The 23,708-nt window shown below is 36.7% G+C and overlaps 1 protein-coding gene across 1 annotated transcript in view; it reads left to right on the top strand.

Moving 5' to 3' along the window:
• OEP80 (outer envelope protein of 80 kDa) overlaps positions 1-23,708 on the top strand; it is a 149,469-nt gene that overhangs the window by 83,597 nt on the left and 42,164 nt on the right. The window contains exons 9-13 of the mRNA XM_089825818.1: positions 9,647-9,800; positions 9,894-10,043; positions 19,616-19,686; positions 19,791-19,869; positions 19,995-20,110. Of these exons, the coding sequence (XP_089681944.1) occupies positions 9,647-9,800; positions 9,894-10,043; positions 19,616-19,686; positions 19,791-19,869; positions 19,995-20,110 (570 nt within the window). The remainder of the gene's footprint in view (positions 1-9,646; positions 9,801-9,893; positions 10,044-19,615; positions 19,687-19,790; positions 19,870-19,994; positions 20,111-23,708) is intronic.

Genomic DNA, 23,708 nt, shown 5'->3' with positions numbered 1-23,708 from the left:
CACAATTAGTTCTAGCCAACGAATGGGAATACTTTTCAATTCCCTGCACTTTAGGCTCTGCTACACCTAGGTGGGTAAACCTTCTTTTCAAACGCTGATTGCCTGGTTCAAGGCTTTTCTAAAGTGAATTTAAGCTTTGGAGTTCTTCGACTGGCAAGGTCCTTGAACTCAATGAAACTGAAACTGAATGCTGAGTGTTTGAATTGAATGAATTGTAAATATTTGTAAATAATGAATTTGATGCTGGCAGGGAGGAATATATAGATTTTTTGACTTCAATAATAGAAAGACCAGTGTCTCTGCTCATCCGGGCAATAGAGTCAACTTCAGTGAATTTTCATGTACAATTCATAAAGTTCTTATGCACTTATACTGCCAACAATTAAATAATCAAGATGCAACAAATCAAATATTTATGCAATCTAAAATATGTCCAGATTGAATTTTAACTCCTCTGGTAGGGAGACAAACTGGACACAGATACGGAAATAATTTAATATTTCATAGTAATCTATGATGATCAAATTTAAAATGCTAAATGTCCATGTCCACTTATCCTGATATTAAAATTGTATACAAAATTTAAAAATAATAATTATATAGGACGATTCATCTGCAGTTTAAATCTCTTCGCCTTTAATAATAAACAAAGAACATTTTATTTTATTATAAAAATAAAATAATAGAATTTATATTACAAAGTTATAATGTTGCTCCTTATCCCTCCATACAATAATAAATATAAAATACTTTCTCTAGAATATGAATCCGAATGTTTTCGAATATTTTTCTAAAGTGAAATAACTCTACAACTATTTATATTGTGTATACAAGAGGATGTGACCATTAAATTAAAAAGTCATATTATTTAATCGCATTGCTTGATTAATAAAATATCCTTATTTTGTTTGGTATAATAAACTTCACACTTAATATTTTCATGGCTTCCCCTTTTCAATCTTCAATCCCTATTGAAGTATGAAGGTAATTCTGCCTTTGCATATCTCCATTCTGGTGCATACAGCTTCGATTTGTCTGGCTGTGGCACATTTGATTTTATATTCTGCGTGGATGTATTATGGAGCATATAACGTTCCTCCTTCCGGCATATCAAAGTTTGATACATTGCATCTGCGATTTCAATACTCTCCTTCAGTGACATGCCTCAGATTGAGATATGTTGTTTTAACTTTTGTCTGTCAAGGTTTCAATAATATGGGCTTCTTCTTATGATAACTGGCACTGTATTATATTAGAACCGAATTGCAGATACAAAACAATGAGATAACATTTTGTCATGCCCTAAATTTAACAGAACAAAACACAACCAATAATTTTTTTTTTAATTGAATTTTTTTTTTATTAAAATCTTTTATTTACTAATAATGTACAATTATTAGATGAAGCTAGCCTAATTCTTTTACTGCATGCCTGCATTATTATGGGACCACCGATGGTTTACTTTTCATTCATATTCAATTATATTAACTAACCTACAAGTTCATTTCAATTCGAACAACTTTCTACTAATTTGTTAATGGAGGATAGCTTGAATTTTATATTAGGACTATATTCATGTATTTTCCATGTATTCATTTACAATTAGAACCAAGAATATATAGATTTAATATGTTTATATATATTAAGACATATGATAATATTATTACTAAACATATATATGCATTAATTAACACTTAAAAACATAGTGAAGATCAAAGTATAAATATATTTATATCTAATTACTAAATTAGAAATTAGTTTATAGATGAGATAATGAAATTTCATTGATTGGTAAATAGTTAGTTCTTTAATATTATATGTATGGGCTTTGCATATCTCCATTCTGGTGCATACAACTTCGATTTGTCTGACTGCGGCACATTTGATTTTATATTCTGCATGAATGTATTATGGAGCATATATTGTTCCTCCTTCCAGCATATCAAAGTTTGATACATTGCATCTGCGATTTCAATACTCTCCTTCAGCAACATGCCTCAGATTGAGATATGTTGTTTTAACTTTTGTCTGTCAAGGTTTCGATAATATGGGCTTCTTCTAGTGATAACCGGCACTGTATTATATTAGAACCGAATTGCCGATACAAAACGATGAGATAACATTTGATGTTGCCATTCTCAATATTGATTCAATACTGGACACTGATCACTGCCTCTCTGATGTCCACGCCTTTCCTCTTGCCAGGTCTGTTTGCACTCTGCATTGCTCTTGCCATCTCAAAACACAAAGGGAGATTGTGAATGCATGACTCAACAGGCTTCCATATTGTGCGCTCGGCATAGTTTTTGATGAAATATGCTCCTTCCAATTCTGATTTGTATGTGTTGGGTATTCTTGCAATGAATACCTTAGGTTAGAAATAGCTGTATGAAAGAATGACAACTAGCTTCTTGTATCATTGTTCATTGATGCTATGGAGTCCCTCCTCCATCGAGACTAAACTTTTACCAATTATCGCTTGAGATCATTTTTGATGTTCTTTTCCACTGACTTCTTGTGTTATTCAAGAATTATTAAATTGATATAAGATTATTGATCATTATGCTGTTGTTTCCATCTCTGTATGCTGCGTACTTTATCAAGCTCCAGGTTTGAAGAATATAAAGTTGCTCCTATGGCTAGATATTTCTTAAAGCTGAAGAATGTGCATGCCTATTGTAGATGTCCTTGTCCTCAGCTAGCCTTTCGATTTGATCTTTCTCATCACCTTGCAGAATGTACCATATGCTACTGTTACATTGGTGCATTTTGGTCTCAACATATACTGTTCTGGCTCTTTCAAAATCATAAATATCTCGTCACCTTTTAGAAAGTAGCTTTATGCTTTAGATGCTCAATGATACCAGGGTATCATTGCATTTATGTGTGCTGCTATTACATAGTCAATCTTCTACTACACATTTTTGTATGTTTACTCTTATAGATAAGGAAGTTGCTAGTATTATTGGTTTTTCTTATACTCTCAACGTCAATGACAATGTTTTATGAAAACTCCAACATCAAATCTCAAATGGAGGCTGAAAGTTTTGCAAAAAATCTGAGCTCCATCAAAGCCCTCTGGAGTAGGTTAAGGTAGATGATGGATGTATCCAAACGAGGAAGGCATTTTGGAATTGGAATGTTGTTTGGAAGATAAGGAAGGCTCACTGAGTGGGCTCTTAGAATCACAAATGGAGGATAATGATCTCTTACATTGAGAATGTAATCTGTTGTAGATAGGAGAAGAGTCGGGGGTGAAAGACATGTTCCCACCTGAGTATGCAAAATATAAAGAAGGGGTGGTTCATTTTAGGGAGACTTTGGTGCACCATTTGACATGGACAAGTCCATCTGGTACAAGGACCGTAAACTTAAGGAGACAAACCTAGGTGGTGAAGTGAGTCCGAGGAATATACTAGATGATGATGACTGGAATCTCGTGCTAAAAGAAACAACTATTAAGGAGCATATAAAGATTTATTTGCTTAGACCTATAAGGACTTGAAATGAGTACCTTAGAGGTATGGGCTAACAGGTTTCCTCTCGTACTAGGAACCCAACTAGTACAAAAGAGGCAATACCGTATGAACAAGAATTATGCGGCACAAGTGAATCATGAGATAGAACGAATTGTGGAAGCAAACATATTTTGGGTGCAAACAAGTGAGTGTGGGTCTCAACTATTGTGATATCATTAAAAAAAGAAGCAAATTAAATTCACATTTCTCTGGATTTTTGGTGTCTAAATGTGGTCACCATGAAGTACCCATTCTCAATACCCTCCACAGATAGTATCCTTGAGGTGGTGACTGGACATGAAATGCACTCCTTCATGAATAGATTTTTGGGGTACAACCAAATCTCTATTGTGAAAGAGGACGAGTTGAAAACCACAATTGTGGTTAAAGACGGTGTATATGCTTACAACCAGTGTTACCCAGGGACACATCCCCAGTATATTTTCAGCCGCCTCTATCTCGGAAACGTCTTGCAAACTTGGTGACACCTAGGGGACTTTGACTTTGACTTCTAGAATGAATTAGACTTTGACTCTTAAAGTAACACAAATTTGGCATATAAATTCTGCTGATTCTTATATTTTAAGGTTCTATTATGTATAAGTACATGCTTTATCCATGTTTTCATATAAATATTTTAAAGTTCACTATATATTTTAATTTTCCCTATTGTTATATAGCCGTCCCCATTTGCCGTCCCCCTTTGTCCCCTGAATCGGCAAAAAAATTTGTTGTCTCGGAAACTCAGGGGAACATAGCTTACAACTAAGTGCCATTCGAGTTGTGCAATGTCATCTCTACCTTCCAAAGGACAATCTTGCATATCTTCAATAGGATGTTCACGAGGAACTTCAAGGCATTTTTAGACAAATGGTTCATCTATAATAAATAAGGCACCCGGTAGATGGCCTTAAGAGAATGCATGGAATGGTGTCAACGAGCTCAACTAACATTAAATTCAAATAAATGTCGGTTTGTGACGCCTTAGGGGAATCTACTTGGGCTTATTGTGTACAAGGTCGGATTGAAGACAATTCTAGATTAAGTAAGAGGAATCATCGAGATGGAACCTCCAATGGATGTAATAGGGGTCAAGTTCTTCCTTGGACACGGGATATTATCCAAAGTTCATCAAGAACTTTATCTAGATTTCTTATCCTCTTGTCATGATGACATGAAAGGGGGAGTTGTATGCATGGAAGATGGCCTTTGAGGAACTCAAGACGAGGCTGGCAGCTGCACCTATCCCGACATACCCAAATAAGGACAAAGAGTTCCACGTACATGTGGATGCATACAATTATGCTGTTGGTGCCACATTGGCACAGGTAGGAGAGCATGCATTAGATCACCCCATCTACTTTGCAAGTCGAGTGCCATATAAAACAGAAAGAAACCATAGTATGATACAAAGGGACTTCCCATGATGACCTATACTGTACAACAATTCCAACACTATCTATAGGTGACTTTGTTCACATTCTATTTTGACCATTAAGCATTAATGTACTAGATGAATAAACCCATCATTTAAGGGATGATCAATAGGTGGCTACTCCTATCCCAAGAGTTTACCTTTATAATCATTGTACAATTATGAAAAATCCATGTAATTGCTGATTAGCCATCATAGATCAAGTCCTATCAAGTCCTAAGAGCTTCTAGGAGTGAACAATGACTTTCTCTTTGCTTACCTTTTTCTAGATAGCAACATTACTGTCATGGTATACCAACATTGGGAATAACAATTGACTTTATGGTGCTTAAGGGTCATGCTGCTAGGAGAGAAAAGGAAGTTGGCCCTTGGAAGTTAGACATTTCAATTGATTGACTAGTTGCTATATAAAATGGGACTCGACCAAGTTTTGAGATGTGTTATGGAGGAAGAGATTCCATGGCTATTGAGAGAGGCACACAAAGAACTGATAGGAGGCCACATAGGACTAGATTCCACGACTTGAAAGGTGTTGTTCATGGGGTATGGTGGCCCACACTATACATAAAGCTTGTGAATGGGTTGCAGGATGTGACACCTACTAGAGGGAAAGGAAACCACTTAGGAAGGACTTTATGCCCCTAATCCATCGCATGTATAGGAGTTTCTTGAGCAGGGGGGTTAGACTTGATAGGGCCATTGAAGGGGAGTTGTGCAGAAAGGTGTTGGTACATCATGAAATTATCTGACTAAATGGAGCACCTACTCGCACGCATTTTCTATAAGGGGTTGTGCTAAGGAGTTTGTGCGATGTTTCAATTTGTGGGATGGCTTGCTATAGAGACACTTGCTTTGTTGGAGGATTAGAGGTTTTAGGAGCCAGTAGGACCCACTCCTTGCTCAAGAGGTTAAGAAAAGTTTCTTGGATGGGTAAATTTTTTTTTTGATGGAGACCCTCCACGAAATATTTGTAGCAACTTCCAAGGGCCAACTTCTAAGGGGTATTCATTTTGCCAAATTCGCTTGGAGGACGATCTCGACCTCATCCCTTTTCAATGTCGAATCCACGCACTCAACGAGACTTGATACTTGGTGGGCTCTTTAAGAAACTTTCAGCTTCATCAGTAGACCAAGGGCCCATTGACTGTATGTGTATTTTGAGCTTATTAGGGTCTAACATTTAGTAGTAGGGGCTGAGGCTAAGCGGGTGACAATGATTGTAGCTTGGGAGGAGTCGGCCACTCAGCTCCGAATGGTAGAGGATGAGCTAGTTCATTGGAGGGCTCAAGTGGGAGCCTTGGAGGAACAGTTAGATCCTAGTAAGGATGTGCGGGTAGCAATGGAGACTCGTCTTATTGCAACACTGGAGAAGACAAATTAGAAGCATAAAGAGAATATGAAGGCAGTGTTTATGGTGAAGACAGTCTGGTAGAGACAATTGTTAGCCGAGAGACAATAGCAACAACATACTAAGTGGGTCCAATAGTTGAGGGAGCAAATTGTGACATTGACTCCACCTTTGCCTTCCTCATTAGGGATACTTGCTAGCCCCCCACTACAACTCTTTGATTTCTTTTGTATGCAGTTGCATTACCCATTTTGTTGTGTGTTGTTTGGGGGGGGGGGGGGAGGGGGGATGACTTTGTCAGGATAATTAGTAGTTTTTAGTTGTTGTCGAGGGGTCGACAATTGGCTGACGATTGGCACTCATAGCTAGTCAACACCCTTATATATAACATTGTACATTTCTTCAAGTTAAGTCGTTATGTTAGAATGGTAATATTGTGGAGATACATCGGAATCCTATGATCAATGATTATATTTGAGAGTTCTCTATACATTGTGCATATATGTATCGTTACATTTTACTTGCAATTTGTTATGGTTTGAACACTCATTGTACGGGGCAAACATTTATTACAATGCCATGTACCTTTTAAGAAAAATATTATCTCTATCATTTCCAAATTCATAGAGCATAACAAAGAATCCTTATGTGCAAGGCTATATTTTTAATTGTTTGGACTCCAATTTTTAGTGATCCATTCTTTTAGATTTGCTAACTTGGCTAGAGAGAGTTGAACTTATCAAGAACGCCTTTTGACAATTTTATCTTCCTCATGCAACACCTTCTTGCCTAACATGGCATTGGCGGAGTCTCAACTGAAGAGATAGTTAGCATCTAAGTCACAAGGTTTGAATTCGAATTCGAGTTCGTTGATCATAAAATTCGGATGCAATTTGACAAGGGTAAAAATTTGGTGAAAAATTGACATTAAATTTAACTTATATAAAGCTATTTATTTATAAATCTAAGTAATATATCCACAAAATTGTCAAAATAGTTTGACATTGCTAAATTAAATAACTCAATATTTTATCAAAATAAAATAATATTATTATAAATAACAGTATTATATTAAATATCATAAAATTCGGATGAAGTTCAGAAAGGGTAAAAATTTGCTGAAATTCGAAAATCATGGGTGAAATTCGGCAAATCCTGTGACTTAGGTTAGCATTTTATTTTATTTGCCTCCCAGAGGGTTGTTCTTCCACATAACAACTGCTTTACCACCAGAGCTCTCTTGCCTGTAAGGTGTAGCTTTACCTTTTCTCTAGAGATCTGCATCATGTGCCCATGCAAAATTTTAAATTCATACAGAACAGTTTTTGAGGGCATCATTGTGTTGTTAGCAATGGTCCCTTGATTACAGGGCAAACCAAATCTTGCAGAGCGTTTTCTAAAACTCAGCACTCTTCACTCTAAGTCTCAACACCTTTGGCATTCACCAATCCCAATGCCAGATTCAATACTGCCCTCTATCTGCTTTAGGGTTCAGAAAATATTGAGCAAAATGTTCTGTTTGAAAAGTTGGTCTGCTGCTATCGTTCATTTAGAACCTTTTGATGGTGCGTGTATCGATAAATTTTTTACATTTTTATGATTTGATTTCTAAATATTTCAACTTTCTGATATGTTCTTATGTATAAATAACTTCATTTTTTTGAGTTTTGGTGTTCTCCCAATTCATCTTATCTTGTTTGTTTTAGAAGCAATAGCTGTTCCTCTTTGTCCATAAGTATGATCATATATCTATCATTGTATGCATATTTTTAATTTATTTTACTCATCAGACTGAACATCCTCAATTGTGTTGAATGTTCATTGATTTTGGATTTTGCATCATATGTTTTTGATTTGTCAAGTCATGTTGGCTGGCAGGTAACTGAGACGAGCGAACTTGTTAAGTTTCTACAAAATGTGTTGCTTTATATAGTTTACTTTTAAGGCTTTAGGTTTCCAAAGTTTTATTTGGTATGTTTTTTGCAATTCGTTACTGTTTTTTAATTTTAAATAAAATTACTTATTTCATATTTTTATGATGGGAAGAAGTGTTTGATACTTGCATTCTGCAGAAAATGTCTCAATTTCAAGAAATTTTAACAATTACCCTTAATTGCTACTATTTTTTTAATGTAATGTCAGTCAATAACTTAATCAACCAATCATCTTCCATTGAATTTAGAAATGTGATTTTAAAGCTCCTGTTCACCATGGTGACAACAACTCAATATTGCAGTATATGCTTACAATTGATGGTGGTTAGCTTCCATAAATAGGGTTATCCCTAGGCCCATGCCTAAGCATTGAGGGTTAACTTCGTTATGTTTCAATCAGCCGTTCCCTGTGAATCTTCGGTTGCATTGTTCTACACAAGCATGGAGGGTGCCATCACAGATTGTGAATTCTGGATTCTGCATCTGCCAACTGCACTTGCCTGATGTTTCTAAAGCCTTTAATGTATGTCATGTGGTCATTGCATTCCATGAGATCACATTTCTTTTGGATATTCTGCCGGACAGTTCATGCGTGTTGTCTGTGCTTGCACATTTTGCATATATGTCTGGAGTTGTAAACGTACCAATTGGCAGAACTGTTTTTTTTGTGCCATTTTCTGTTCTTTCCTCACATTTCTTACACTTTTCTCTGGTAAAACCTCTACTGTTTGCATTTATTTCTCACTTGCCAGGCAAGCCCATGTCTGTAAATTAGAGTTTCTGGATGTTTTGCTCTTATCTCATATGCCATTTTTATCCTCTATGCAAAGGCACAGTTCAACACAAGGAAGGTTTCTCATACTCTTCACATGGTTCCCATGCCTTACTAATGGCAGGACACCACCAATACATCTAAATCATTTGATTCTTCTGGCTCATGCCCATGCCTACATTAATTGTCTTCTCTTTTGTGTTCTTCCCTCCCTTTCTGAAGGATTTAAAATATATTTATTTATTTGGGTTTTCCTGCACAGTCATCCACCGTGGAAGTAGCTGACAAGAGGTATGTGACTGAATTATATTCTCATGTCTGTAGGAACTGGTCTTTGACTTTGGATGAATGCTCATGTACTAGTATTTGTTTTACTATCTGATGTGATCACTTATCATTTAATGCACAGCAGAAGTGAATCTTTTTCGTTTAGATTATCTCTTTTGAATTTCTTTTGGTGGAAGAAATTGGAATCCAAACTTGAAAATATTATGTATTGTATGAACTATCAGTAGTGTCTGGTTTCTGGCAACTTGTAGCTTTGGAACACTAGTGGTGGACTTTGAATGGTAAAGCCATTTTATTTTGCGTTTCTACAAAACTGTATAAATATTGATTTTGAATTAATGTATATTCCAGCTGCACTTATTCACGTAGAAATCTCTTTGGGTGCAACCAAAAGCTAAATCTTTTATTGGAGAAGAGTCAAATGGACTCTCTATTCAAACTGAGCTATAGTGATCCCTGGATAAAGGGAGATGACAAACGAACATCTAGATTAATCACTTTTCAGGTAATGAGATCTGCCTGAGTTTGTTAGCATGTCCTGCTTAACCTGGTTGAGAAGTCAAGATGATTGACTTATAACTGCTCATCTATGCAACAGAATTTAAGCACCCTTGGAAGTTCTATTCATGGCCCAAAATCACCAGGTTCATTGCACGGTGGTATAAAAATAGGTAAAGTAATGGCAAGTGTGGATTATGGTCGTCCCCTTAGGCCAAAGTGGAGTGGGACTGCAGGCGTAAGTTTCCAGGTATTATCATGTTCTCCATCAATATCAAGTATGCTAATCAAAATCCTTCAAGTGCAGATTCCTTCAATTCTTTTTAAGGTTATTTTAGTAAAAGAGATTGATTTCTGTGCAATAGTTGTTGGAATGTATTTATTAATATATATGTAGCAGTTTGGGACTATAAACAATTTATTTGAATTTTTAGCCTTATTATTCTTGTTATTCAGATTATTACCAAATCTGTCTATCCAATCTAGAATGACAATATCATGCAAAATCCTTAAATGCACATCCTAAGTGACTAATGAATTTAATGGCATACATCTTCAAGAATGTAATGTTCCCAATTTTAATTAATTTGGGCCCAAGTTATTAATGTTTGTATTTAGGGTTCTGATTGATTTAGTATATCTCAGACCTATTTTTATTTAATTGTTCCGTAGGTGTTGGCCGTCGGCTATTTTTGTAAACCCTCAGGATGTTTATTTGAAAGGTATTTAAGCACGGCTTGTATGTAGTAGTAGGTATCTAATTTGGATTATTTCTCTTGTACTGCGAATTCCAACTGGGATTCTCTGTTGTTCGCCATTTCGGAAGTGAAAGATCTTCTCTATTTGGCTCTTCCGGTTTTGATGGGATTCAACCCTCACCCTATTCCATTGCGTGTTGCACTTCGCTCGGATTTGGCAAATTGGAGCACCATCTTTTGGCATATATTGAAGAAATTATTTGTATTCAAGTTTCTAATCTTGTATCTGATCTACTTGTGTTGTGTATGAACGAATTTCGCATTCATTGTTGTAACGTGTGGCATTCGGACATTTTCGTATGGCTTTCTCTTTACCCGTACGGCTTCCATCACTTCCTACCCATACACTCTGACACCATATGACCCTCACCCTATCCTCCAGACATAGTGCGACCAATTACTTGCACTGTACGACCTGCTCATCCCCTACATACTGACACATAGTTTTGTCGTACGGTCACATAGTCTCTTGTACAACTATTCGATCATTACGTACGGCCTCAGTATCGTCCCTATTCCCCTCCAGCATTACGGAATGACCTCCAGCATCACCGAACGACCTCCAACATCGTCCCTACTCCCCTCCAGCATTACCATATGGCCTCCAACATTGTCCCTACTCCTCTCCAGCATTACCATATGGCCTCCAACATCGTCCCTACTCCCCTCCAACCTTACCGTACAACCTCCAACATCATCCCCAACGGCCTCTAGCATCGTCCCTATTCCCCTTCAACATTACCGAACGACCTCTAGCATCGTCCCTACTCCCCTCCAGCATTACCATACAACCTCCAGCATTGTCCCTACTCCCCTCCAGCATTACCATACTTCTTCAGCATCATCCCTACTCCCCTCCAACATTACCGTATGGCCCCTGACATCATTCCTAACGGCCTCCAACATCATCCCTACTCCCCTCTAGCATTACTGTACGGCCTTCAACATCGTCCCTACTTCCCTCCAACATTACCGAACGGCCTCCAACATCGTCCCTACTCCCCTCCAGCATTATTGTACGACCCCAATTTTAGTATTTGTACTTCGTGTTACATACCCAACAGAAATCAGGAACCATATTCTTGTTTGTTGTATGCACATAGAGGTCGGGAACATTACAAGGAAAATACATATGGTCATGACATTCCTTCCATTGAAACCTATTCCATGATCAATTTCTTTACATTTGCTTTTACACCTTCATCAAAAGCTACACATAGATGATTCCACTAAAAAATGGTATGGGCACATGAGAATTACCCAAATTAATCTCATTACTTTATAATGAACTTTATCTTCAAATACCAAGAAATGTTTCATGCAAATGGCAAAGTTGTCATATTTAATTTCTTTAATTTTTACCAATAGAGATGAGCCTAACTCTTACAATTGCAGGACAATGCTTGTCTTATTATCTTTTATATGTTATTATCTTTTCATAGCCTTTGGTAGGTTCAATATTTGATTTTTCAGTTGACACTCAAGAATAAGTGTGTTGTAAATTGTAATGATATCTGGAAGTTTATGAATAGAGTTATTTTGGGTATTCTCAATGTCTTGGCTTGTGGATTTGAGTTTAGGTCTCTTTTTAAACATGTGAACACACAAGCCAATTGCACTTCTAATCTTACACATGTTGTGAATGCTTTTAGAAGCATTTAGCTTAAATTAATTCACTTTTGTGTTGTGTTCCTAAATAAAGGACTTTTTTCATGTAATGTAATGAGCTATTCTGTGAAGTTTAAATTTTATATCATCTCTTTTAAAGGAAGAGTACTTTCTATCACCAAGGTTTTTGTAATGTCCCCTTTTCTAGGCCATTAATTTATGGTGTGTCATTAGCCCATCTTGCCTTAACTAAGACTTTACAAGGGTCAAATTGAGATTTTACCTAAGCAATTTTAGTTTTAGGCCAATCATAGTTGTTTTAGCAGGGTTCCCGAATACTTATATTTATAGTAAGTCAATAGGGCTTTGTAATCTTGGCATGTAAGTGTTGGATTGGTAACGTCTTGCCGAGACCTTCCAATGTGCTATTATACATGATAATCTGTTCCATTTGATCAGTAATTTTAATGCTTGAAGATTAAATGATTTATTAATGAAGAGTCTATCAAACTTAAGTAATATTATTATAAGAGCACTCTACTCGCTTAAGTGGAAAATGATAATTTAAAGGGAAATAAAGAAAGAGAAAGGAATATGAAGAGTTAGGCAGAATGGAAATGAAGAGTCAAAAGGTTGTGCTTTTAAATAATAATGGGAGGCTCATAATGAATATGCGTGGTTTTATGATTTGATTACTATTCTCTTGGAGAATTTTGAAGCTAAAGCTTTCAGGCAGTTTAGGGGAGGAAACCCTTGAGCTTGAAGGTAGTGGATGAAAATCCATTGTCTGTTGGAGATGTCATATAGGCGTATCACTTGCGCTTAAAATCTTTATTGCTTATTATCCAATCTTGGTGTAATTTAGGCAACTACGATTGGAATCTTTTTATTTTTGGTTGAAGATTGAATTGCAATATTCATTTCTAAAATCATATTTTCTTTTGGATATTTTTGTATTTTTGCTATATAATTTGAAATCTATTGCATGAAATTATCTGTTTAAATTTATGTGATCTATTTTGAGAAAATTGGAGAATATATCCTTTATGGGATATTACAGTGGTATTAGAGGTGGTTTTCTTGCCATCTTGTGAGGATTTTAGAAGTAATGGAGAAATACAGTATAAAGGCTGGAGAATGAGAGTTTGAATTTGCAATAAAATTTGGGTTTACTTCATATATTGGTTACCATGAGACCGTTTGAATTGTGGAGCATTTCTTAAAGTCGGTCAATTACATTTGATGTAATATGCTGTATTTATTCATCAGAATCTCTCATAACACTAGGTGCAGGTCTTGAAGTTTATAGCTTATTTGTGAAGGTCAGACATCACTAATAGGGTGGAAGTTTTTATTATTTAATTTGACATCATCTGTGGAGGTTTGGCTTATTATTCAAAAACTTAGTTGTATTGCTGACAGGGTGAATGTTTTGATATAACAATGAATTAGTGAACTATATTATTGAATTGCTAGGCACATGAATATTGACATTAATACAATGTTTGAGGTGAATGAATTTATCAGATGCAAATAAAATAGTCATTTCCTCATTCTTTGCATGACTTCATAAATTTTATAGTCTATTCCAATATTATGACTGCTGTGGGATAAAAAGCAAAGGCCAATGGTTATGTACAAGCTTGAATAATTATTACATAGAAAACATTTAGGTTTGTAAAGTTGTTGCCATAAATATAATTGGCGTGGTCAGGATTCAAAACCATAATATTTTCTATACTTGAATTCAGCATTTCACCAAGTGGATGGTGAATGCTGAATTGTTTGAGAAGTCGAAACAGCGACAATTCTTGAATAACATACCAGACAGAAGTTGTTGGTCTCAGAAATATTGCAGTATGTTGAAGTTCACAGTTTTGGGTGCTGCCAAAATATTCAATTGAAGAATTTATGCTATGAGAGGTTGCCATTAGGGAACTGCAAACAGGATTTGAATCGTTTAATGTTTTCAGTAACAATCATTTTCTGTGGTGTAACCTTCTATATGTCTATCAGGTATCTTGAAACATTAATGGACAATTAGCCTCTGCCATTTCTGATGACAATGCTGGGATTGTTGGTGAAGATTTCTGAGAAATTTGTCAAGTATATTTCTAGAGCACACATTGTGTTTTCATGTTGTATATATTGCTTTGAGCCAAAACGACACTTCACTGCTATCTTCTTGGTGAATTTAAATTCTGTTGGAGTTTGTGAGGTTTGTGTTTCATTTTATCTGTGGCGACTATTGAGGAGAAATACGGTTTTTGCCAAGTCTGCTCATTCAAACAATAGATTGTTAGTGGAAGAGAACGGTAATCATCTCCTTAAGTTACCATGATATTGCTCAAATATTAGCCACATGTTCCCAGATTGATCATTTTTTTGGATTGGTAATAGTTAATTTTATTGATAGAACCAAAAGTAGTACATCCACATTGAAAGAAGTCACTAAATGGCAGACCATCACAACCATCATAACTAAAGGACCTAACCATGCGAGAAACTGTAACATCAAAATGCTCAAAGAGAAACAACCAAAGACCCTGAACCAATGCAAACATAGCGGACAACCACACAACATTACATCAAGACAGCAAAAACAAATCACCCACATCACTGAAAACAGTGCACTGCATCCTCCCGTGAGAAGTTTGGGAAAACATCCTCACCCTGAGCCTCCACCACAGCTGGCCCACCACTCCTTACATGACTGCTCGAACGATCTGCAATCATAGAAACATCCAACGGCACCACGCAAGTGTGAACCTCCCTAGCTGCATACCCCCACCCCTACCACCACCACCAGTGCAAACAGACACGAATCTGCCGCTTCGTCTGAGGCTAGCCATCCTGCCCAACCGGGCCCGTATATTTGACCGGTGTTTGTTTCCTCTTCCGAACCCGAGCAAGCCCCAACCCTTGTTCTTCCCTATCCAAATCCTGCAGAAATTCTAGCAGCAAACACCACCCTTTGCATGCCTCCTCCAAATGCACCTCTTCAGGCTTGACCTCTGACCAAACAACTAGTGGCTGAATCTCACCAATCCCAGCCCCAATCAACCTTCTTGGACACTGCCCCATACACAGCCCAACAGCCACTTTGTCCCTAACAACAATTTCATCCAAAGACCACTTCGACTCCAAGCAAGCCCTCTCGAGCTGCAAATCTTCATCCTTAGACGAGCCCTCCACTAGTGCTAAAGCCAAAAATAGATGAAATGCCAAGGCTTGTGCACAGGTGCCATTGATGTTGGAGATACTTCTCCTTGAACATCAGACAAACAACCTTCCAAAATGCTTCATGATCAAATTTTAAAACATTCCTCATTCTCTTCACAGTTATCGACCCTGTGAATGCCGAAATTTGGCCAGGAATACCAAGTGAAAAATTAGTGTCCATCACAATAATCCACTCCAGAATACAAGATACAAGTTTTTTAAAGCACAAAGTGGCTACAAATCTGCAGCAAGGTATCTTATATCCTAATTCCACATATTCCTCCATTAAAGATTTAAAATACCATGCTCAACTGAAATAATTACAAAAGCATTTTTTCTTCAGTCAAAACTGAAGCACACAATATCCACTACACACAATATGCAATGTCCCCGCTTTAGCAGTCAACCAATTGTGTGTGCATTAGCCTAGTTTTACATGGTCCCGAGGGCTAACGAAGGGTTTAAAGGGATCTTAGAGTGTTTTGGCCTAGCCATCTCCAGTTTGGGCCAAAACAGAGTTGATTTACTTAGTCTTAGGCATACTTACTATTTTTAGTAAGTCAGTAGAACATAGGGGAGGCTAGTTTTAGTGATTGAATTTGATACTTCGAAGCGAGAGCTTTCCGACGAGCTATCACTCGTGCTATTCAGAGTCCGATAGGTAATATATTTTTATGCCTGAAGTATTATTAAAGTAACAATTAATTTAGGTAAAATATTAAAGTGTTACTTTAATGTTAAATTTTATGGGAATGTGTTCAAATCAAAAGGGGCACCTAAGGGAGACATAAGTGATTATTTTAATATGTTTTATATCGCACATCTTTTCTCCCACATTGCTCATGTGAGTGGAATGGACCCTTGGAGAAAGAATAAAAGAGAGCGTTAGTGGCTTCATTTAGGAGGTTGAATATGAGAAGAAATCAATGCATAAGCTGCAGATCTGTTTTTGGCATTAGAGGACGTCTATCTTCTCTTGTGACATTCTAGACATCATTCCCTTGGGGTTTGGCCTTTGGAATTCATTGCTATCAGCTTTATATCTGGCAGATTGGGTGCATTTCCAGCTACAACCAAGTTACTGTAGCAGCCGGATACTGTAGCAGCGCGTCATTGTAGCAGCCGCATTACTGTAGCAGTCGCATCACTGTAGCAGCCGAGATACTATAGAAATTACATATTGTTGCAGCAGGTCAATGCAAGAACCACGGCCTCAACTATTTGATGTAAAAAATGTTTGTTCCAATTAATTGCTGGAGTATTCAGTGAGTCAGCTTTGCAATTGTTTATTAATTTTGGAAATCAATATAAATATAGTGTGCTGGTTATTTCTGCAATATATGTTATGCTTTTTCAATTTCTATATTTATGTTACATGCCAAACACAAAACAATACAAACAACCTTTTTAGAGCCATGAGGGTCGTAGCACATAATGGGAAATTAAAGACTGCAAGCTAAGTGTTTGATAAAATTACCATATAGCTGTGAATACTTGTAAGCAGATTTTGGGGGTATCCATTACACAATACTAATAATAAAGCGCATTTCATCAATTTAGTGCCACCCTACTTCAAAATGTTACAAAACTTCCAGTCATTGAACCCAAAATAGAATAAATAAATAAATGAACCTGTTTCAAATTAAGCCACCTAACGTTAATTCATGAAGCCATCCTAAAACATTATAAGTATATAGTGAATGCTCTTTTAATTTAACCACCATATTTAAATAGAAGGCAAGCAAAGCCAATCAAATGGTGACATGGCACATGAAATAGACAAGCAGGCAGGTGATGTAGACAAGCAGCCAGCTCAAGCAGACATCCAACCAGCTCAAGCAGATGCCCAAGTAGCTCAAGCACACAACCAAGTAGCTCAACTAGGCAACCAACCAACTCAAGCAGACAACCAGTCAGCACAATCCTATTCTCCATTACTTTGAGTAGTCCTTCAAAACTTAGATGACCCTGATCAACAACCTTTGACATCAATGACAATATACTCAACTGAATTATCTTTTCTGAATATATTTTTATTAAAAAAGGTCATAAAAATAAAATTCTTACATGGCAAGTTTTGTGTTATAGTTTTTTTGGGACAATTTATCCCACGTTTTCTTAGGTTCACCAAGGCCGGAATCATAAGCTGGGCCTGGAAGCTTGTCTGGATTCACAATGAACTGGATCCAGACCATGAATAGGGTTCAAACCAGCTTTAAACATGGCCTCCACCAGTGAACTGTAACTTAGCAAGACATCATGCCCTACACTCTACAACAAAATGCAGTAATAGAGAGATTTGTACTTCTGTGGAGATAGGAAGGTAGATGTTAGAGAACAAATATATTAAATATCCTATTATTGATATTGCAAATATAGCATAAACATTCACGTATCTGTTCAATTGGTCTTCAACAGAATGTCAAAAACCGTACAATCATGGTTTGGACGAACAGCAAAATTAAGTCATCTCAAAAGTTTTTTGGTTCAGTTGTATATGAGTTTGTGAATACAAATGAGTAAAACTTGATGCAAAATGAAAGAAAATGATGCTAACAGCGTACAGATTGTAGTGACAATTATAAAGAGTATTAGCTGGTTGATATCTGGAACCTTGTCAAAGATTCACAATGAAAAGGATCCAGATGATGAACAGGGTTCAAACCAGCCTCAAATTTGCTCTCTACCAGTGAACTGTAACTTAGCAACACATCATGCCCTACACTCTACAACAAAATTTAGAAGTAGAGAGATTTGTACTTCTCTGGAGATAGGAAGGTAGATGTTAGAGAAAAAATATATTATATGTCCTATTATTGATATTGCAAATATAGTATAAACATTCACGTATCTGTTCAATTGGTCTTCAACAAAAACTGTACACAAACTTGTTCCAAAAGAAGCATGGTTTGGATGAACGGCAAAAATAAGTCATCTCAAAAGTGTTTTGGTTCAGTTGTATATTGATATTGCAAATATAGTATAAACATTCATGTATCTGTTCAATTGGTCTTCAACAAAAACTGTACACAAACTTGTTCCAAAAGAAGCATGGTTTGGATGAACAGCAAAAATAAGTCATCTCAAAAGTGTTTTGGTTCAGTTGTATATGGGTTTGTGAATAGAAATGAGTAAAGCTTGGTGCAATGTGAAAGACAATAATGCTCACAGGTTGTAGCGACAATCATAAAGAGCATTAGCTGGTTGATATCTAGAATAATAAAGTATGCTTGAAATGTGATGTGGTAGTTGATGAAAGTACAGAGCTGTTTCAAGCAACAAAAGAACAAATATCAGATTTGGAAGCTGCTGGAAATAAAAAAAACATTGGATGCTAGATCAGATTTTATGGATGAAACACATACATGAAGTGGAGTATAGATTTTGAGGAGGATGTTTCTTATTGAATTTCCTGTCAAAGAAATCTTTTGCAAATAGTTCAAATCAACAATTTAGCAGCACAAATTTGGAGGAGGGTAAGCAGGTTGCAGGGCGCATCAGAAGGAGCAGGGGCACAGATTGGGGAGCCTGTCCCAGTTTTACTTGGGAATGTGTGCTATATATGTTGTTGATATGTCTAAGGTGATCCGTCCACAGGTGTAAGTTTTTTGTGTAGGTCTATGTACCTAATTGTGAATCTATTTAGCAAAATAAACTACGGTATATGGATTTGACTACTTTGTATTTTAATCTATTTGTAATCATAGCAAGGATCACATCTTATCGGGACATGTTCTTGTCTTGTATGTTTGATTTACATAAGTGATGGTCATGGTTAAGCTCTAATGGTCTGTTCCAATGTTGAATGGCTTATAAACATAAAGATAGAATGACTTAAAATACTTTTTTTGTTTTGACAGTCTATTGTTTATTCTTTTATGTATTGTTAACTCTTGATGTACCATAAAATAAGGAATTCAAAATTATTTCCACGTTTAATAGTACTGAAACAGCTAAATCTTTTATCAATTGGCATACCCTGAATGGAATATTATAGTATTAAAAATATAAGGACATTAACTGATTATGTTATTCTTAACTAAATTTACTAATATGGTATAATAATAATATACATACCAAGTCTACAAATCTTTACCTGTTTATGGTGCTGTCATGTTTGCAGGGCACTTCTTTGTGTGTCCACTTGTCAAAATCAAATAAAATGAGAAAAATGGTTATTTTTCTTACATTTAATATAATAATTATAATAATAATAATTTTCTCTTCTTTCCAGCGTGCTACAGCTCGTGATGATAATGGAATTTCTCTAGTAAGAGATGAATTTCAAACTCCACTCTTTTTTAGGTGGGTGTTTTGTTTTGAGTGCAGTTATAATTTGTAAGAAAGACACGTTCAGGATATTTTTTCAAAATTTTTTTAATTGCATTCATGATTTGATTGCATTACAGTGGCAAAGAACATGATGACATGGTGTTTGCAAAGATGGAGACTGTATATGCAGATTCTCGTGACCAGGGTTCTTCAATGGTTTGTGCTAGCTGTTAGTTTTAAATCTAATTTTTAGTCCTAACTTCAAATGTGTGCCATTATTTTTGTTAATACCTTCTCAGTTTCTTTGGCCTATTCTAATCTTTAAAAATGAACTTGTGCAGCTTGTATTTAACATGGAACAAGGTCTACCTCTCTTGCCAGATTGGCTAGTTTTCACTCGTGTAAATGTACGTGGAAGACAGGGAATTCGCATTGGGCCTGCTCGTTTTGTTGCAAGGTAAACACTCTTAGATGTCATTGACCAGTAATTTGTGTTACTTTACTGACAGAACAGATAAGTTATATGATGATTGTTTGAAGGGAATGCATATTTAATTGTCTGGGTTCAAGACTTGTTGACTTGTCCTTTCATAAAATGTCTACAATGGCTCTGTATTTTCTCACTGGAAAGAAAATTGTTCACAAAGACCTGGAAATTATGTTTTTGATAAATGTAACGTTTCAATTCTTAAGCAATGTTCTAACTCTAGGAATTTTGGGAGTGTTCTTGAAGTTTTATACAATCACATAATCTTTGATCTATGGAATACAAATTTATTGTAATGGTTGACTAAAGAGTTTGATTTATGGTGCAGTACCAAAGTAAAATTGTTCTACATCAACTAAAATGTTGTATCATTAAATTGATATGGTTTAATATGTGCTCTCATACAAAAATCATTGAGATAATATAAAAATCATAAGCTTGAGTAGATAATAAGCATACAATAAAATTATGCTTGAGTAGGAAACTCAATAATAGACAACAAATGCATAAAAAGAAGATTCCATTAATAGGTTGTGTGATGAAGAACAGTTGAAAAAATTGGACTCAACAATAACTTGGCTGACCCAAAAATTTTCATAACTTAGAAATTTGCAAAAAATCAGGAAAACTTGTGAACAGCTGTGTAAATTTTTTGAACAGTAAAAAATACATAAATACTATTGACATTATGAAAAATATTACGATTTTTTTTCACATTTACATCAAAATTAGAGCTAAAAACACATCGTAAGCCAAAAAATAGCTCAATACACATGAAAGTCAAATTTCAATCACTTCTCTAAGTAACATACTATGAAATAACCCCTGGGAAAATGCCCATTGATAGACAACAAAAATTTAAAATCAGGACTGGCATGCTACTTCGTTAGCCCCCTTCCCCTTGCTGACCATGCTCTCCTTAGTCTTACCATCCTATATGTCCCTTGCAAACCCATCCCCCTCCTACCCCTCGATCCTTACTTCCGTTCCTCGTTTTACTTTGACATGGGTGATTGAGACCTTTTTACCCATCACCTTAGACAACTTCTTCCCCCATACTCCCTTTCCTTGGCCCTTGGAGTGTGTTGCTGCCATTTTTGACCACCTTTCCACTTCTATTTGGAAGTGTTCCCTTCTTTCTTCCCCTCGACATACCACTCCTTCCCCTTCCCCAAAAGGCTTAAGATCACACGTCCTAAAAAGTTATAAACAAGTGTTACAATAATGACTACAAGTATTTCCATCTTATCTTGTGCTCCATTATCATCCATCACCTCCCTTCCTGTACCTTGCTGGAAAACTCCTACCACCATTTCCTCTGCTGCAAAAAGCATCTCTTAATTTCCAAGTGTTGTAGAGTCCTTTGTGCCTCACTCATCCATCCACCCAAGTCTTTTTAGTGCACTGTTTTCTCCTACCGCTCCCCTCTTTCCCTTTAGTTGAACCACAATCTGCTTGTCTCTTACACTTCTTATCTCTATGATATCCTTTCCCTATTCCCCATCTAGGTCACCCCTCATTTACATCCCTTCACCTATGCAAACATCAGGGGAGTTGTTAGATACATAAATAGTAGCAGGGTGACAGATGAAGAAGGGTTCCAAGTGGAACTCTTCAAACATGGTACATAGTGTTGGCTTCCTTCCTCACCGATCTCTTCAATCACGTGGTTTGCATAGGGTTCCTCCCTCTTGGTCACACCACATCATTCATCCAATTCACAAGGTAGACCCTCTTTTAGATCCTAACAACTATAGAAAACTCTATGCAACAATTTTGCACACCCTTCTCTTTTGTGAGTTGGATTAACATCAAATTCAGGCTTGGGTAGGCTGGTTTCAATTAGGATAATCAGACCATGGACCACAATTTGACTCTTTAGGCTATTATTGAGGAGGCTTGTCATTGCTCTGTGAAGATTTACTATTGTTTTGTGGATTTTCACAAAACGTATTATTTTGTTACCAAGACAACCCTTTTCTAAAGAACTTTGGGACATTCATATCCTTGAGACTCTTTTTGACTTCTATCATGAGACTATACAAGAATGGCTTGGGTCGCATTAAGACTGCTTGTGGGGTTTCTGACTTGATTAGGAGTACTATCGATGTTAAGCAAGGTTGCCCTCTATCTTCCACTTTGTTTGGGACTTACGCTGATGAGTTAGAGCCATTTCTTCAGGAGCACTCTATGTTGGAGGACGATTGTCTTCTACATTTGGTTTGAATTTCTATCTTGCTTTTTGCTGACGATTTCGTCCTCTTAGCCTCCTCCCATAGGGATGAGAGAGACTTCTTGATGGCTTGACTTCATTTTGTGATTTGCAACAATTCAGTATCAATCTAAGAAAGAGTGAAGAGTAACATGATGGTCTCTAATAGTCTAAAGACCTCTTAGCTCCTCTTCTTTAAAGGGGTGGAGCTTGGGATTTCTTCTTCTTACACATACCATGGGGTTAAGTTAATCGATCCTTGATTCAATATGAGACATGCCCTCTAGCTGCACATCAACAAAGGGTATGGTGCGTTGGCTCATCTTGAGAGACAGTGCTTCCAATATCACTTCTAGGACACCATGTCCAGGTTGACTCGTATCAACACTTTCATCAGGATGACTCTTCTCTATGGCTCTGTTGTGTGGGCCCCCTCCTTATTGGAGTCAAATTGGGCCTCATTTGAATGGTTCCAAATTCTTCTTCTTTAGCACATTATTAGGTGCAAGCAATCCACTTTGCACTATATCTTTTTTACTGATTTTGGGGCTCACCTCTTCAGGATGAGGGCCATCTTTGATCTGGTTTGGTTTTTTCATAGGTTTGGGGTTTTGCCAATTTTTTGGAGGGGCATCATAGGGACCCCTAACTTGCCTACTGTTCGTTTTAGTCTATTGCATCGTTCATTTTTCAGGGCTGATTTAGTCGTTAGTACACTTAAGATTCAACACTATTTGGCTCTAGTGGGATTGAGATGGACCAATTGTCTCCTTCCTTACTCACTTGATGACCTTATGCATCTCCTCCCTCCTACATGAGCTGAATAAGTGCATTGGAGCAAACATATGTGGGCAGTTTATTCACACCACTTAGGTTAACCCTCACGGGGGTTTCACTTTAAAATGGTGTTCTATGCTGAGCATTTTCTTGAGATGAAGGATGAGCTCATTGTTCCACCTTACCTACCTCATTGTTGGTCACATTCACTTTGGGACCATCTCGGTTCTTTTTTCGTATTGGTTCACATTGCCTCCGCATTGAGATCGATCATGACTTTGATAGAGAGAATATGATTTGTCAACTTTGCAACATTAGGGAGGTTGAGTTGGAGGTGCACTTCATCTTCTACTACCATTCTACTATGAGATCTGTGGGAGATTCTGTTACCTTTTCACGTAGGCACAATCTCTCTGTACTTTCTTAAGTTCACAAATCTGAGGTGCTTGTCACTTAATCTTCAAGAGGCTTTGAGGCTTCAAGATCACTCACTCTAGTGGTAGCATCCCATGAGCCAACATTTTTGTCAGCTTATCACCTCCTTCCATGGTCTTCTTTCAGCGCATGATACCAAGTGCT

This window comes from Cupressus sempervirens, chromosome 4 (genome assembly GCF_028749045.1).
Source record: "Cupressus sempervirens isolate cs-2001-9-10 chromosome 4, ASM2874904v1, whole genome shotgun sequence".
NCBI classification, from domain to species: domain Eukaryota; kingdom Viridiplantae; phylum Streptophyta; class Pinopsida; order Cupressales; family Cupressaceae; genus Cupressus; species Cupressus sempervirens.
This window is presented reverse-complemented; position numbering and strand designations above follow the sequence as displayed.